Here is a 16,787-nt window from a genome sequence, read left to right on the forward strand (position 1 = left end):
GTTCAGCTCTCCAGCCTGTCCAGGTCTCGCTGAGTGGCAGCAAAGCCTTCTGGTGGTCAAACCGCTCCTCTCTTTTTACAGTTTTGCTAATGCAGTTCTAATGCTAATGCTGTATTCTGCTTATTCTTTCAAATAGCAAGTGAAATATAATCCAGTGAGTCAGGTAGAATATGACTATGAAATCAGTGGGTTTGTTCTGTGTAAAACAAATACTAAATTTGCTGGAGAAAATTATTTGTGCCTGTACATGTAAAAGAAATAAACTACTGTTCCATGCAGTATTCAGTTTGTACCTAAGAACTGTTTGGTAAAACAGTATTTAGTGTATGATAGAGAGTAAGCTAGGCACAAGAAGAGGCTGATCATATATGATCGCTCTTTTGTAAGAGTTAATGATTGGAGAGAAGTGCTTTTTCATCAGGAACAAGTTTTGTATTTTTTTCACAATTATGTGTAATTTTATGTGGGCTTTATGTTACCGGAAAAATCTTGCAGATGTTATACATGTGCAAACTTGTGTAAAGCAGAGCATTAATGACGTATAAATGGCCTTTAAAACGTCCTACTGTGATTATGAAATCTCCTTGTAAATGTTTGTTTGTCCTCATGTTTATATACAGGCTTGTCCTGTTTATCTGGGCATATAATCAGTCCAAAAGGAGCTGCCTGTGTTTCCATGTGTATATACATAAATGCACAAAACTTGCTTTAAAATTTAAATCCTATTATCTTGGAAACAGCTCTCCTTGTCAACTGAGGATCATTCTCTCTCCTGGGCTTAGGCCAGTTTACACTGAACCAAGTGTTTATTCCCTGGACCCAACCTACAGCATGTTACTTACAGAATTTTAAGTCCAGTCATGTTTCTTTCTAATGATTGTCAAAACTGACTCTGCATGTGATGGACTAGAGTATTCAGAACAGAGCTTTTGTTGTTTGAAAGAGCAAGGTATGTTCAGTTTTGTGTTACCGTGCTTGGTGAGCTGCCTGTTGGTCTTCACTCAGTTCATTCAACAAGAAATGTACAAAATCTCTGCTTTTAGTGAATAACTAGCACATGTCTTCCCTAAATTAGGAAATATATTCAGCCTTACATCTCCCTTCCTGATAAATCTTCTTTACTTTATGCTTTTAAATATGTAATTTCTTTAGAAGACTCTTTCCCTTCCCCTGGGCAACAGTCCATGTGAGAAAGGTCTTTTCCTTACAGAGAATAGAATTCTGAACAAGGGCATGATGGGTCTTTCTATGAAGGTCTGTGTTTTGTGAAATAGCCAGTAATGATTCTAAAGAGGATGAAATTCCTGGTCCCTTTCTGTGCAATTTAATGCGCTTCTAAGTGGAATCTCTTTATTCTTTTTGTGCTTTTGAAAAGGCCATATTTTATCACAGTACTGTTTTGACCATTGCTTGTTAAGTGTCCTGGTAAGCCTAAATGCTGCTCTGATTTCTAGCTGCCATTTAGAATCCTCATCAGCTGTATCGCTTTCAGAAAGTAGTGTTAAGCGGCAGAACAGTTGCTACAGCTCCTTTCTGTGCAGGAAGCTCTTTCTCCTCTATATTTTTGCCTCTCCAAAAGCTTTTTGTGGAGTCTTGATTAGTGTCCTAGGATTAAGTCTGGTTATCGTTGCATATGCAAAGTTGTCCTCTTTCAGAAACACAGTTGTTCTATTTCAGAAACAAATGAAAAATTTGCAAGTTGTGGTCCATGGAGTTCATGCTTGAAATACATACAGAGGGCAGCAGTATGTGCAATTTTTGATCATTGCATCACTTACTTTTGAAATCTTTCATTCTTGCAGTGATCATACTGTTGTCCTGACAGCATAGGTACACCTCTCCATGAGTGTTACCAGATTGACCTGTCGTCAAGAGTTAAACAAGTGATTAATGCTAAAATGCGTGTTGGTACACACCAGAACAGAAGAGTCTCCTAATATGTACCTGCTGCTGAAGGTTTACTTTTTCACCTCAGCCCTTCGGTAAAAAGCAGCAACAGAGCTTCCTTTCTGAAATGTCCCAGTTGTTGTGTGGTTGTGGTAATGATCTGGCAAAATAACAAAGAATATTTGGCGAGCGGTTTGTTAGAGCATGCATCTGCTATCCACAACTATGTAATCTTTATTCCATCTATGCAACAGTACTGCAAGTCAATCTTGTTTCTTTGCCTCTTCTTAAAGTTCCTTTAAAAAGCAATCTGTCTCAGCCTGCGTTGTAGCTTAATATGCGTAATAGCTGTAGCCTGCCTAGGTAATCTGTGTGCAGGGAACAGTCTGGAGCTCGTGCTTTTTTTACTCTTTCTTTTAGCCGAGTGTTGCCTACTGTGCAAAGTGTAGTTTTGGTTTGTTGGATGGAATCACCAAAGGAATCATTTTACTTACATCCAGGCAGACAGGTCCCTGCTGTTTGTCATGAAGAATTGCTTTTCCATATGAAATCTGTGGATGAAAGAGTGATTGTTCATGTTACAGTAATTTGTACAATCTTCAAAATATGTTGTTCACACAGTTTGACGTATGAATTAAAGTCATGCTTCTCAAGGATTATTGATGACCTTGAGGTTAGGCTGCAGTTCTGAGTTCCTTCACAATCTCAACAACAGGAGGTTAAAAGGAGTGGCAACGGTTGTCTGGTCCTAGTAGGCTCCAAAGGATCTAATCTATACGAATACTGTGGGCAAACAGACTTGGATCTCGGTCTTGATGCATGTAACTCTTTTCTGAACAAACAATAGAATAAAGTAATGGTTCTCTTTCCTCTCCATCAACTGTTTTTTAAATTTCTGATTTTTTTTTTAATTAAGCAACACAGTAAAAACTCAGAAATGTAAAGTTGTCTGCAGGCTAGTGACATTTTAAAAGCAATATTTGGAAGAACTAAATTGGATTTTCTGGAAAACTTTCACGTGGGTCAGGCTAGCAGCATCATGAGCGGGGATCCCAGTGTGCTGGGCATTTGACAGACTACTGGAGTAAAGGAGAAGGTTCTGGGGGTGATGGAAAGCAACATCACCCACTTTCTGGGTTTCTGTCAGTAGTTTCTGTAGCAAAAGACTTCACTGAAACACTTTCAACCTAATCTTCCAAGTAAGGGCTGAGGGGAGTAGCTTAGGAAATATCGACATAGCTCTATTGCCTCTGAAGACAACTGTGCAGGTCTTGCATTAAGTTAGCTTAGAGTATTTTTATTAATGGTGAAACTTGCCCAAATGTGTCTGAAAGTCTGATCTACCTCAGTGTATTTAGGAATTACCAACTTCCATGATAGTGAGGCAGGGACCTATAACAGGGAAAAATACTGTAGGTATTAGATCCTTTCAGATGGATCTAAGAGAATTGTCTGGATGGTGCTGTTTTGCCATTCTGTCGCTATGTTCTGTTAAATATAATAATGGAGCGGTTTTTTTATTTCTAGCCATCAGTTTAGCCACCACTTGATTACAGATTGGTTTTATTTCTGGATAGGTTGTTTTTTATTAATGGCTTTTTTTTAAACTTAAAAATCTTCTGGCAGCCATTAACTTGATATCCAGATGTGTAAATACCTTTGGAACAGAATGAACTAAGGAAAATTGCTTTGCAAGTGGAAAAATAGATGCAGCTAGCATTCAGTACAATGTAGGATTCAGGCCATGGTATTTATGTTAATTTATCAAGTATTTTATTAAATATTGGTGCATTAGTTTAGTGTTCTCTTGCTTTTGAGTGTAATAATAGACCATCTATATGTATCTTCTGTGTTGAAGATTAATAGTAAGATAGAAATGACTAGTTCTATACAGCTTTGCTGTTCCTTACTTTCCAGAATAGATCAGAATGGTTATATTTTTGCAATGCTGGTGTTAGTGTCTGTTTTAATTTTTTAAATACTATTTTTTACGTACTAAAAGCCTGTCAGTTTTTCTCCAGTTGGTTGATCTTAAGATATTGCTTCTCATTGCAAACCTTGATTCTACTGGATCTTGATCATGCTTATGTATCTCAACAATTTTTTTTCTTTTCCTTTTTTAGGATGTAGATATGATGGATCAAAATGGGATGACACCTTTAATGTGGGCAGCTTACAGAACACATAGGTAATATCTCAGTGTGGTTTTGACTTTCTCTTGATGTTAACTAAGTGGCATATAGTAGTGACTTGTTTTGATTTTTTTCAGAAAGTTTTTTATTTGTTTGTTTAACTAGTCAATATTCTTTCCACAATTGCCACTTTGTCTTTCTTCGTTTATGATTGTTGTGAGTTAACCCCAGTAGGCAGCTCAGCCCCATGGAGCCGTTCGCTCGCTGCCACCCAGTGGGATGGGGAGGAGAATCAGAAGGGTAAAAGTGAGAAAACTCATGGGTTGAGAAAAAGACAGTTTAATAGATATAGCAAAAGCTGCGCACCCAAGCAAAGCAAAATAAGGAATTCATTTACCACTTCCCCTGGGCAGGCGAAATTTTAGCCATTTCCAGGAAAGCAAGGCGTCATCACATGTCACGGTTACTTGGGAAGACAAACACCATCCCTCCAAACATTCTGGCTTCCTCCTTCTTTCCCCCAGCTTTTATTGCTGACCACAACATTATATGGTGTTGGAATATCCCTTTGGTGAGTCGGGGATAGCTGTCCCAGCCGTGTCCCCTCCCAACTTCTTGTGCACCCCCAGCCCACTCACTGGGGTGGGGGTGGTGAGAAGCAGAAGAGGCCTTGACTCTGCGTAAGCATTGCTCAGCAATAGCTCGAACATGGGTGTGTTATCAACACCATTTTGGTCACAAATCCAAAACACAGCCCCATAGGAGCTACTGTGAAGATGATTAACTTGATCCCAGCCAAAACCAGTACAATGACCTATTCAAGGAAGAGGATATTATGCAGAAGGACTCACTAATATGAACTTTTAGTTTATAAATTAAATCTTCCTGTGGAGCTTATTGGAAAAAAAATTGTGTAAAATAACACTTCTCCAAAGACCAAATTTGTCTGAATTAGATTCCTGCTCAGAAGGGCTTATCTCCATTGATTGTTGAGAGGAACATAGGTTAGGTTTTACAAATACCTACCATTACCAACATTATAATCGTATTTTACTTTTAATTTTTTGGAATGTGAAGTGGAAATATAACATGTTTTGAACTTTGGTTGTTATCTGCCAAGTATATAATCATGTGCATGCTTTTACAAATCTGTCAATACTATTAGGTTTTGGTAAATGTAAAAGCAGAATTGTATAAAAAATGTGTTTCATGACATCCCATAACAAGCTGTCTTACTGAGCTCCTTTAAAAGGTTGCTCTTTGGTGGGAAGGGAATTCGAGCCATTCATAATCATCAGCAAAAAATGTCACTGCAATTACGTAGTGTACCTGATCAATGTTTTTTACAGAAACTGAACTCATTATCAATAAGTTGGTATGTATTTGAGTTCATCTTCTGTAGGTCTAACAGGAATTTTCTTTTCTAGTGTGGATCCAACCCGATTGCTACTTACATTTAATGTTTCTGTTAATCTTGGAGACAAATATCACAAAAACACAGCATTGCACTGGGCTGTGCTAGCAGGAAATACTACAGTTATTAGTCTTCTGTTAGAAGCCGGAGCTAATGTTGATGCTCAAAATATAAAGGTAAAGACTTGGACTGTTTTTATTGTAAGTGGTTTGAAGCAGAAACAACAGAGTCTATCATAAATCTCAAGAATATATCATTATTGTGGGTGTGGTGGGATCATGAAGATGGAGCAAAAGCCGTGCTGCTAATGTTTAACTTGGGAATCAGTTTTTCCTAACAATGATGTGTAACCACTAAATCTGCACCTTCAGAAGTACTCAGGTAAATAATTTACCAACAGTTATGTGCAAATATATGGGAGTGGGGTGTGCAATTAGACTGCATGTGTGAAGACCCATGCATTTGGATGCAAAATTGAAAATCTGACTGAATGTCTTCTAGTGAAGCTCTGGGGTGACTGTCTGTTGGAGTGATATGGGAGACATCTCTGTCCTCTTCTAAAGAGATGACAAATGCCCTACTCTGTCTCCCAAGTGGCAGGGAGGAAGTTGGGGTAAAATAAGAAAATGGGCTCTTTTTTGCATCAGAACTTTAAGTTGCCTGATTACTCTCCAGAACCTCTTAATGGTGAAGCTAGATTCAGCACTAACAGAGCCCATCCCTAGCATATGTTACACCCGCCAAGCAGCTGTTAGAATTTATGCCGTAGACTTGGGGTCTATAAGAGCTTCTCCAGCAGTGGAAGATGCACCTATTGAACATGCTTTTGTCCATTGCCTCCAGACTGTTCTGTATATCGAATTAGATACACGTCGCCACCCAAGCTGTTTCTTCTGTGGTGTCAGAGAAGAATTCAGTTTTAGAAAGAATTCTCTACTTAACTTCTCTTCAAATATTTGTATTTTCTGCTTAATGAGTGTTACAGATGGCGTGGTTACACTGGAAAATACAGCTGTAAATCTACATTTATAAAATATTAAATACTTAATTACATTTTTTTTGACCATTCACCATTTTCCCTACTGATGAAGATGGCATGGGCCTATTCTGCTTGGCCATGAGTGATAGAAATATGCTAAAAATACATATATACACATCCATTTTCTTGAACAGCATGGAACAGTCTTTTTAAGGGTGCAGCCAAATTTTGCTAGTAGCTTTCCAGGTCATACATCCACTTTAGAACACCAGAAATACTAATGAGCATGAATGAGAACTCATTAGAAAAATCACATTGCTTCTCATGTGTTTAAAACAAATCAGCTAGCCTCTTGCATGTACTGATGTGAATATATAATAATTATTCCTGGTCTGTGAGGTCAGTTGTGTGGATGAATTATGCTTCTAGTCTCACTTTCTGTAAACCATTGAAAAGCTTCTTTTCTATGCCACCAAATGGTAAAAATTTTTGTGGAAAAAAAATCAGTGTGTCATACCTTGTTTCCCTTTGCAGACTGATTAGTGTGATTAGAGTTTTAAAGTTATCACCTCACCTGCATTTCTGGACTCTTATGAAATCTGTAATAAAACTTTGTATGTTTTTGGCCAAATGAAAATGTATCTACTAGCTTGAAGTAGTTCATGGTTTCTCCTTTATTGACAGACAGCAGCAGTCACTAGAAAAACAGGTTTTTGAACCTGCTGGATCATGATATCTTTCTAGTCATGCCAGAAGACACATGCCTGGTTTCATTAGCCACTGCCTGCCTTCTGCAGTGGAGTTCAGGTTCCTTGCATGCCTCCCCAGGTTTCTAGGATCTTCAGAGAGGATCAGAATCATTCTAGCAGTGGCAGTTTTGCCATCCAGCCAGTGGCTTTATAACAGGTGCTGATTTGGGTGATAGAAAACATATAGGAAACAAAAGAATTTGGTTGATTTTTATAGGTATATAGAAACTCAGTTTTGTGCTTCTCCTTTGACTCTTCAGCAAAAATGCTTTCTTTGAGGCGAAACCTGGTGGTTAAGTGTGTGGCCCATATTTCCCCAGAAATAAAAGGAATCATGAAAGGCTCCTTTCTGATGCAGTCACTTCCAGATTCCTGCAGCACTGTCTAGTGAAGTCCTTTTTTTCAGATAGCCCAGGGAATTGACCAAGAATGGTGGTAAGACCGCTAAGGTTAAAGAAATACATTTGCTGAAAGCAGTTCACATTTTTCAAATTATGAAGTGGCTGAAATGTTAGGTGCAAGCTTTGACCCTGTTGTTACCAGCTCTAGGCAGTCTGTTAGAAAGGCGCATGTTGCTGGCCGCCTAGGTTTGGAACAGATTGGAACCAGTCATCTCAGTAAGGTGTTTTTTTTTACTTTGCATGACAGTGGAAGAGGTATATGAACAATAACGCTCTTATTCTAGAGTAAAGCTTGATACCAGTAGTGGGTTTGTCCTGTTTGTGTTATTCATCCTCTTTATATTATGCTGTACAAGAAAATAGTACTTTTCTTTTGGTAGTAAGATACTTCCTTTTTGAGAACTGGATTACAGTTGGAGTTGGAAGGTGCTTTTCAGTAGTCAAAATATAGTGGTTTTTTTGTTTGGTTGAATTTTTTGTTAAGGAAATTGTCTGCCACACTGGTAGATAGATTGGGCAGATGAGGACAGGATTTCACAGGGAGTCAGCTTATCACTGGGGTCAGGGGAAACCTGTAAATCTTACTTAAATATAAGCAGAAGCTCCTTTTTTACTAGAGAGTGATAGAGGCCTAAAAGGGCTTTTATGGTTTAAGGAAGATTTAGATATTTTTTTTAAAAAAAAATCTGTTAATGAATCACTGAATGTACTTTAGAAGTAGTTTCTTGATTATGCAGTGTAATTGTAGGCTTATCTGTGGAAGTCTACATTTAAAGTAAACAATTTAAATATATATTATTGAAGCCTTATTGCTTGCTGACAAACTAAGTGCGTTACTAGATTATGTTCCCCAATATTGTTTTGGGTTTTTTTTGTTTGCTTTTTAAGCCAGTCGGTCATCCACCACCCCTGTGAATACAAGGAAAACATTAAAATGGCCAGATGATGAGAAGCATAGTCAAAGACTTCTTTAAAGCTCCCTCAATCTTTTTATCTAGGCAGTTCCTAGGTGTCTCATGGCCCTCTAGTGGAAGGGATGCTCAGCTGGACCCCAAGACAACTTCAGGATTTACTTGGGAGATCAACTCCCAGAGGGGATTGCTTGTCCACAGGTAATCTTTACAGTCTGGATATATAAGGTGATATTAGAACAACAGGATCTCTGGAGTTTTCCAGATATTAGCAATTCAAGGTGCTATTAAATTTGTGATGAAGCAGGCACCATAGTTTGATTTCAGGCATTTCTGTTGAGGATGGAGTTAACTTAATATGTTTCTTAAGCATCTGGCTAAATAATTTCAAAGCCAAGTCAAAAGGTTATTCTTTTTTAACTGATTTTGCTAGTTAAACTTCTCACACAGAAGGAGTGCAAGATCCTGTTAAGCAGCAAAAAGCTTCACCTCATAATCTGTAGTCTGTGCTATTTTACTCTCCTTTTAGAGATTTGGAGCAAGATTTCAAAGGCAAAAATGACAGTTAAGTACTCAATTCCCATTGTCTCTCTATGGGATATAGGTAGCTAACTGTACTTTTTAATCTTTGAAATCTCTTCTGTCTATAGTAATTATTGCCCTTACTGGGTAATTTCAGTTTCTGGTACCTGTCTCACTTTTTTTTTAGGAGGGGGCCGAGCGATGGAGGATTCAGCCATTTTTCAAGCCTCCATGAATGGTTTGTTTAGGAGGGGAGTTAACTCCAGTAGAAGAGAGGAAGAGTCAAATGCAAAACTGAAGCTGGAGGTACCTGCAATTGGTTGTCTCTTGCCTCCTCTATAATTTTAGACCCAGTCAATAACTTTCGTTTAGCTCTCTTCCTAAATGTTTTAAAAGCAATAAAATCAAATCAGTTTAGTAGGCACCTTTGGCCCCTGTATCTCTCTCTGTGTCTCTCTTTTGCTTTGTCTGTCAGTCCTCTCTGAAAGAAGGGTGGGAGAAAGCATGGACTGTTGCTGGCTTAGCACCCAAAGTACATGAAGCACAAGCTAAGAATAAAAGCTCAGAGTTTTGGAATAAGTTGGACATGAGCAATAAGTTTATACTTTCCCGTTTTCTTCCTAGGATTTCAGTAACTGAGATGAATATAAGAACATTAAGCTTGTGGAAAAAATTCCTTATAGAAACATTCCGTGATATTAGCAACTTCACTCTGCCAAAAAGGCAAAGAATTAACTGAGACTTTAGACTGGGAGATTTTCTATGATCCAGTGGGTCACAAGTTCTTATTCTTTGCTTGATTTCTGCTGCCTGTCAATAGCTGAGAGAGAAGCACAGTCTCTCATTTACAGACTAGTAGACTGTGTGTAGGACAGTGAAATATAGATGTGTTATGCCAAAGGCAACAATTATGGCTATGTCAGGACATAAGTATTGTCAGGATCATGTTTAATGTTCTACTTGTCTACGCATGTATAGTTATGAGAGTGAAAAAGACCAGAAGGAATGAATGATGTTTGGTGTCAAGTAAGCTGCAGAGCAAAAAGTATGCCAGAATGTAGCTTAAACTATTTAAAATGTATTATTTTTACCTGCCAATCTTCTGTTTCAAAAGTCCTCTGAATGCATTTTATTTTTAAATTGGATATTTTCCACTTGTATGCTCCTGGCAGGGAGAATCACCACTTGATCTAGCAAAACAGAGGAAAAACGTTTGGATGATCAATCACCTACAGGAAGCGAGACAGGCAAAGGGATATGACAGTCCATCCTTTCTAAGAAAACTAAAAGCTGATAAGGTAAGAAACATATAACACTTATGTAAATCAATATTACTGGTGCTGGTGGTTTGGGGGTATGTGGGTTTGTTTAAGGTAAGCAGTTCAGTACTGTGGTTTCTGCACATTTCAGTTTTAGGAAACATCTTTTTGTTATTACAAAAGTAATTGCAAAAGGAAAAAAAAAAGCCTTATTCAAGGCAGGAGGAAAGAAAAACCTAAGCCTCCACACAGTTACCTTTAGTTTTTGTGCTAACTAAATGTTAGGAAAGCACCAAGTGGTTGTTGGGGATAGGCAAGACTTTCACAAAGCTGACTCTCAAGTATCTAAAGAAAGAAGCATTTTAAATATCCTGAACTCTGATCTCCTCTCTAGTTATGTAGTGTTTCGTGTTGAATGAAAGAAGCAGTCAGTCTTGGCTGTATAACGTAATAGATGAACATCTAATGTGGAGGCCTTTTTCTTCTCAGGGTATTAATTAATACTGCAGATAGGAGGAGGCAAGAAATGAGGGTATAAAGGGTAACACATTGCTCTAGCATGAAGAACTGTTTACCTGTCTATAGTGTGATAACTTACACAGAGTTAATATTTTCTTACCAGGTAGAGTATTGTGCTGGATATTAAGTATTGCTATCACTGATTTGTTACAACTTCTTGATTTAAAGATACATTGCATCTTGTTGATTAAAGTACTGGCTACAGCCTGTGCTTTAACCCTGTGATTATTGACTTCAAGTGATTTGTGCCTTGCATTGTGTGTACATGTGCATTGTGAGTGTGCTTTGAATACCTGGAAGGAGTTCAGTGCCTTCATCAGGAATTGTACCCACACAGTGTAAGACAAAAAGGGGTCCTGCTTTTCTTACTAGCAGCTTCAGTATGACTTTATCTATTACTTATGTAACTGCAGTCTTTAAACTTCACTGATATTAGCATGTGCTGTGTACTAGTTTATACACTTTGACAGATTCTTAAAGAAGAGCTACTGTTGCCTTTATTCTGGATTAACAGCAAAGTCTCTAGAAGACAGTTCTTCTAAAATAAAGAAATAAATAAAATTACTTGCTATAAAATTTTAGGCAGATTTTTTTCTTGCACATTCATTGGAGATATGTAAATATAGGAAATGAGGAAAAAAATTATAAAGATTCCTCCCGCTATGTCAAGCTTCCTGAAAATGTATTTAAATTTTTGTGACTGTCCTATTTATTATAGACTATTATTATACAATCTGTTCCTGAAAATAGAGTTACTTACTGATATTTGTTTCTATATAGGAATTCCGTCAGAAGGTGATGCTGGGAACTCCTTTCCTAGTTATTTGGCTGGTTGGGTTTATAGCAGACCTAGACATTGATTCTTGGCTCATTAAAGGGCTGATGTATGGTGGCGTTTGGGCTATGGTGCAGTTTCTTTCAAAGTAAGTGTTTTACCAGGACACTGTCTGTTTGGTGTGCACACAAGAAGTGTTTTGCTGGCATCTTTATTGGATAAATAATCTTAAATTCCTGGTTTTTGTGGGTTTTTTGACATGCAACATTAATTTTTTGTTGGAATTTTTTCAATTACTATTTCTGGGAAAGATCTTGTGCGACTTTAGCTCTTGTAATGCTCTGCTGTCTTGCAAATAGCCATGGAATTACTTTGGATGAATACCACTCAGCTAATAGAAGCTAACAGCAGAACAGAAATTCAGTCATTATCCAGAGGAGGGTGCTGAATGTCTGTCTACAGAGTTATCAGCATGAATTTTGCAGAAAGTAGTCAAGGGGAGAGTTACTAGAAAGGAATAGAAAAAAAATGTGTGCAAGTATGCTATTAAAACCTACTTTTGCAGAATTTTAGATGACCCAAAGTCATCTAAAGAGATTTATAGGGAGAAATTAAGTCGGTCAGATTTTGTAGCTTATGTTGTTATGGAAAGGGGTGACTAAAGAAAAAGGCTGCTTTCTAATGATGTTTTTAATTTGTTACCTGATCATAAGGAATTTTAGTTGTGTTTGTGGTTAGTTTAAATATCTGTAAATGCACCTACATATACACGTGCACACACCTACACATGCAGGCACGCTCCAAGAGATTTTCAGGATCTGTAGACTACTTCATCTATCCTTTGGTTTTCACGGCCGTGTGTGGCACGTATAGAAGAACTTACTACATCTTCATACTTAGGAGCTTTCTGCTTTTCTGGCATTGAATGTCGTATTTATTAGAACCACTTGATTCTCCTTCCTTTCTGTTTAAAGAGGAGAAGAAAATATATCTGTTCCTTAAATCAAGTTCATAGAATTTTAGTGAATTTAGTAGACCAGGAGGGAGGTGGGGGGTCATCAAGTTTTTGCCTCTGCAGGATCTTGGAGATGATCTGTTCAGTCTTTTTGTCATCTCTGAGGCTGTGCAATTTGCTCACCTCCTCCCACAAATAATTTATTTGGCAATGCAAATCTGCAGCCAGACCTCCTGCAGGAAGCAAGGAGAAAATGTCTTCAAGTTCCTGAAGATGTGTGTTTCGTCAAGTTTTATATTTTTGACCTGCCCGACGTATTCAGCATTAACATTATTACTTTCTCTTATCCTTTGCTTAATGTTTAGTATAAGTACTTTTTGAAGTGTTTTTCACAAAGCCCAGGTTTGAATGCAATTTTTGCTTTTTTAGTAGTATTTCCTTTCCCTGTTGAATTCTAGGTAACCTGCTTAGCTGCGTTTTACTTCCTACTCCTTTCACACACAAAATAAATGCACAGAAATCACTGAAAGATTACTGCTGGGTAACTACTGTGTGTCCAAATGTATATTCACTTATTACTCTCCATCTTAGCTCATCTTCCTTATAGGATTTTCTCAAAAGACCTAAGCAACTTCCATTAGAGAAGAGACAGTTATGCAAGGGAGTAAAGGAGCGAAATGGAAACTCCTCAGTGCACACATTTGTCTGTGACAGCCCTGATGACAACCAGGACAAAAAGCAAAATGCATCCGTGTAAGGATGTTTAGGCAGATGATGGAAGAAGTTTCATTTCAAGGAGTTTAGCAGTTTAGAGTGTGACTTATGATATGTTTAGCAATTTTTTCTTGAATATGGAGTAACCTAGTCATGCACCTAGTTTGTCTCAGTTATATTCAACTTTATTCAGAATAGTCTTTAAAATACAAGTGTATAAGAAGGGAAAAATAATTGTGATGGCTTAATTTTTTTTGTTTTAATTAAAGTAGCAGCCTTCTATCTTAGAACTTGGCAAATCTATTGATATGGGAAATTAATTAATCTGGGGTTTTTTCTGACTTTCTGTTGGTGACTGTAACAGAAGCAAAAGAATCAAGAATCTGAAATATTTCAAGTATGTAGGTTGGTAACACTAAGGTCTCTTCAGCTCTTTTCTTACTGAAGTAATTGTAACATGTAGTTTTCATAGTATGTGTTTCAAAAATATCTTTAGCACTGAAATCTCATAAGTAAATGTAGTCTGCAACCACTATCCCTGTAGGCTAGAAATCTCACAGGTTTCTAACGGCTTTCACAGTGTAGTTTTAGCATGAGTTTTTACTCATTCTACCATTCTTGTCCAGTTCTTGACATTCGCTCCAAAAGGAAATGTATAAATTTTAATTAAATAACTTTCAGTCATGACCCTTAATTTGGACAGGTTGAAAATGGGAATTTCTCATTAGGTAAAAGTGAGGAACATGTTTTTATGGTGTATTTTGCAGTATCCCATATAGTACATATTTTAATGGGAAGTGGCTTTCAGAAGCACTAGTTCAAGATTTACATTTTTAAAGTCAAAACTTACCATGTGAAATTGCTCCTACTTTACAGGTCATTCTTTGATCACTCCATGCACAGTGCACTGCCTCTTGGAATATACTTGGCAACAAAATTCTGGATGTACATGACGTGGTTCTTCTGGTTTTGGAATGATATCCTTTTTTGTGTGCAGTAATAAGTAATATTTTTTTCATGTTAGTAGTATGAGGCAATACCCAGATACATCCTACACGTAAGAGTAAGTAAACTAATTAAAATTTTAAATTGGCTATCTCCATTAAACATTGCTTTCTATATTGATGGTAATTATTTTATTGCTTTAAAAATGTGCACACTTTTGCTTTTCTTCAGGAAGTGAAAGATTTTCCTCAAGAATGGCTTACCAGTAGTCTGCAAAATTTCCTGTGCTTTACCAATTTCTTAAGTGGGGAAAATGTAAGCAACTCTCTAAAATATGCTCTGGCTGTGAGGTGACGAGGTGTAATTGACTGCATTTTTAGACACTGCTTTTCTGAAAAGCAGTAGGTAATTTCATGGTACATATCAATTCTAGTGGAATCAACTTAATTAAATTAATGGAATTAAAGATTTTGCAAATTTTGTTTCATACAAACCTGTATGTTACCTGTATTTTCAGTCTTTGAAGATGTATATATTAACAGCACTAGATATAGTGATTCGGCACATGCCCATCATTTATGTTTTTGACTGACTGCCTGAGTAAATATGAACTTTTTGTACTCACAGGGGTAGAAATTGATTCAGAATTCACTGAAGAATGTCAGTTATCCACCTTTGGAAAACAGATTCCAATTTTTAAACAGCTTTCTTGGGTTTTGTAATTACAATAACCAAGAAAACAAAACAGAGATTTAATGTTTCATTAAACATTTAATACAGTTCTTATGGTTGTAAATAGTTGAAGTGAACTTAATATTTGTGATGGATATTGGCTTGACTTTTCTAGAAACTGGTTTTCTTTTCATCCTCAAAGGAATTACCATTAAATAGGAGAGTGGCAATGTACCCCTTTTATCATCTTGTTAATATGTTCTTCAACCGTAGCTAAATGAGCCTCACATTTTTGGGCTGAGAACAGAGAGGAGACTCTGCTTCCATGCTGCCTTTGGCTTCTACACTGACAGTGTTTGCAGAGGTGCTCCGGTGAATAATAGCAGTCCATGTGACTGGAGATGGCTGCTGTTTCACTGCTATAAAACCTAAAAATGAAAATCCAGTAGCTGTTAAGAAAACAAACAAACAAACAAAAGAATAGAATTCTATCAATATTAGCTTGAGTATGTCTTAAAATAGTAATTTAGAAATGCTGGTCCTACTACCAGCCTTTCCGTCTGGCCTGATTTTCTGTGGTTTTACTCAATTAAATTTACTAGTAACTGCAGAATGAGGAAAGCGAGTACAAGATGAATATGAAAAACATTTTTAAAAGCAGTAGTTAAAAATGGAGGTATACTTTTTCAGTTTTTATGGAATGGAGTAGAACTGTCTAAATATGTCATGCCTCTAGACTGAAGTTCCTTTCCTGTTCTTTTTGGTAAGAAAACCTTAATTTTGGCAAATAGTAAAATACAAGTTTCTGAGGTAGTTATAACAACTACACCATCTCAGTTCTGAATCTCAGCTCTCCGTACCTTGTAGGTTTTCTTAAGGAACTCAGGTTTTCTAATACTACTACATGTTTTGGGTTGCAAATATTGAGCTACTGTGAAATGCTTTCTTATGCTAACCTAACATCAGCTTGAGCCCTGTCTAAGAATGTGTGTGACTTTAAATCAAAGTCCTTGACCTTATTAAAATGGATGCACAGCCAAAACAACTTGATGATGGCCTCTATCTTGATGTAGAAAGCTGCCCCGTAAGGCTGGCAAGTTGTGAGATTTTTATCCTGAAGTTCATGTTTTCTTCATATTTGTACCAACTCGCTTAGATTTTTATTTCTGTTAGCCGCTCTGATTATTGTAACTTGATGTTTGCGGGGTTTTTTGTCACAGAATAATGTTCATTGTCCACTAGAAGTAGTAACCATAGACAATTAATTACCCTAATGAAGTCTGACTTCAGAATGTCAATAAAATACCGTACTGCTTCTGTAATTTAAGGTAGGTGCCTCAAAACTTCTGCAACAGTCTTTTTTGTACACGGAAGTCTAAAAATGTCAGTTACTAATTGCTTTCATTAGAGCTGACACAGTTCTCTGACAAGCAGTTTTAGAGACGTGGTGCTTGAGGGCATCTTCCTTTAATTGGCGATTTTTAATTGGAAGCCTTTGTAATAAGATTCCAACTTCACTCTTCTTCTGGAAAATTGCCCTGTAGCTTTATTGGAAAAAAGAAATTGCATGCCTGCTCGTATTTTTATAGCGTGAGGCACAGCACTGTGGTTGGAGGAAGGATTCTTGTATTTTTACAGCTTTATATGATTACTTACAGCAGACCAGTGTACTACTTTATAATTTTCAAGTGATAAAACCTGTCCTGGTAGTTTTCACAAATTTTGACCATCTTTTGCTCAGGAGAAAAATTTCTAACCTTAAACAGCTATCACAAATTGTCTTTATATTATAAATAATGCAAAGGTCTTAATTGCTGCAAATGTTACTTTAATATTCATGTGTTTGGTAAGATTTTTCTTTTCTTGTAGATATGTTGAAAGTGTCTGGAAGATCATCTCATCTTATCCTAATGAGACAGAAAAGGGCAGTCGAAATAATGCATCATAGAGAAC

The 16,787-nt window shown here is 37.1% G+C and overlaps 1 protein-coding gene across 2 annotated transcripts in view; it reads left to right on the forward strand.

The window, feature by feature from the left end:
* ZDHHC17 (zinc finger DHHC-type palmitoyltransferase 17) overlaps nucleotides 1-16,787 on the forward strand; it is a 74,884-nt gene that overhangs the window by 36,768 nt on the left and 21,329 nt on the right. For both annotated transcript variants that reach the window (XM_064449921.1, XM_064449928.1), the window contains exons 6-10: nucleotides 4,011-4,075; nucleotides 5,447-5,609; nucleotides 10,168-10,293; nucleotides 11,554-11,696; nucleotides 14,094-14,194. In XM_064449921.1, coding sequence (XP_064305991.1) covers nucleotides 4,011-4,075; nucleotides 5,447-5,609; nucleotides 10,168-10,293; nucleotides 11,554-11,696; nucleotides 14,094-14,194 — 598 coding nt within the window. The remainder of the gene's footprint in view (nucleotides 1-4,010; nucleotides 4,076-5,446; nucleotides 5,610-10,167; nucleotides 10,294-11,553; nucleotides 11,697-14,093; nucleotides 14,195-16,787) is intronic.

The sequence above is a fragment of the Phalacrocorax carbo genome, chromosome 1, assembly GCF_963921805.1.
Source record: "Phalacrocorax carbo chromosome 1, bPhaCar2.1, whole genome shotgun sequence".
In the NCBI taxonomy this organism is placed as follows: Eukaryota; Metazoa; Chordata; class Aves; order Suliformes; family Phalacrocoracidae; genus Phalacrocorax; species Phalacrocorax carbo.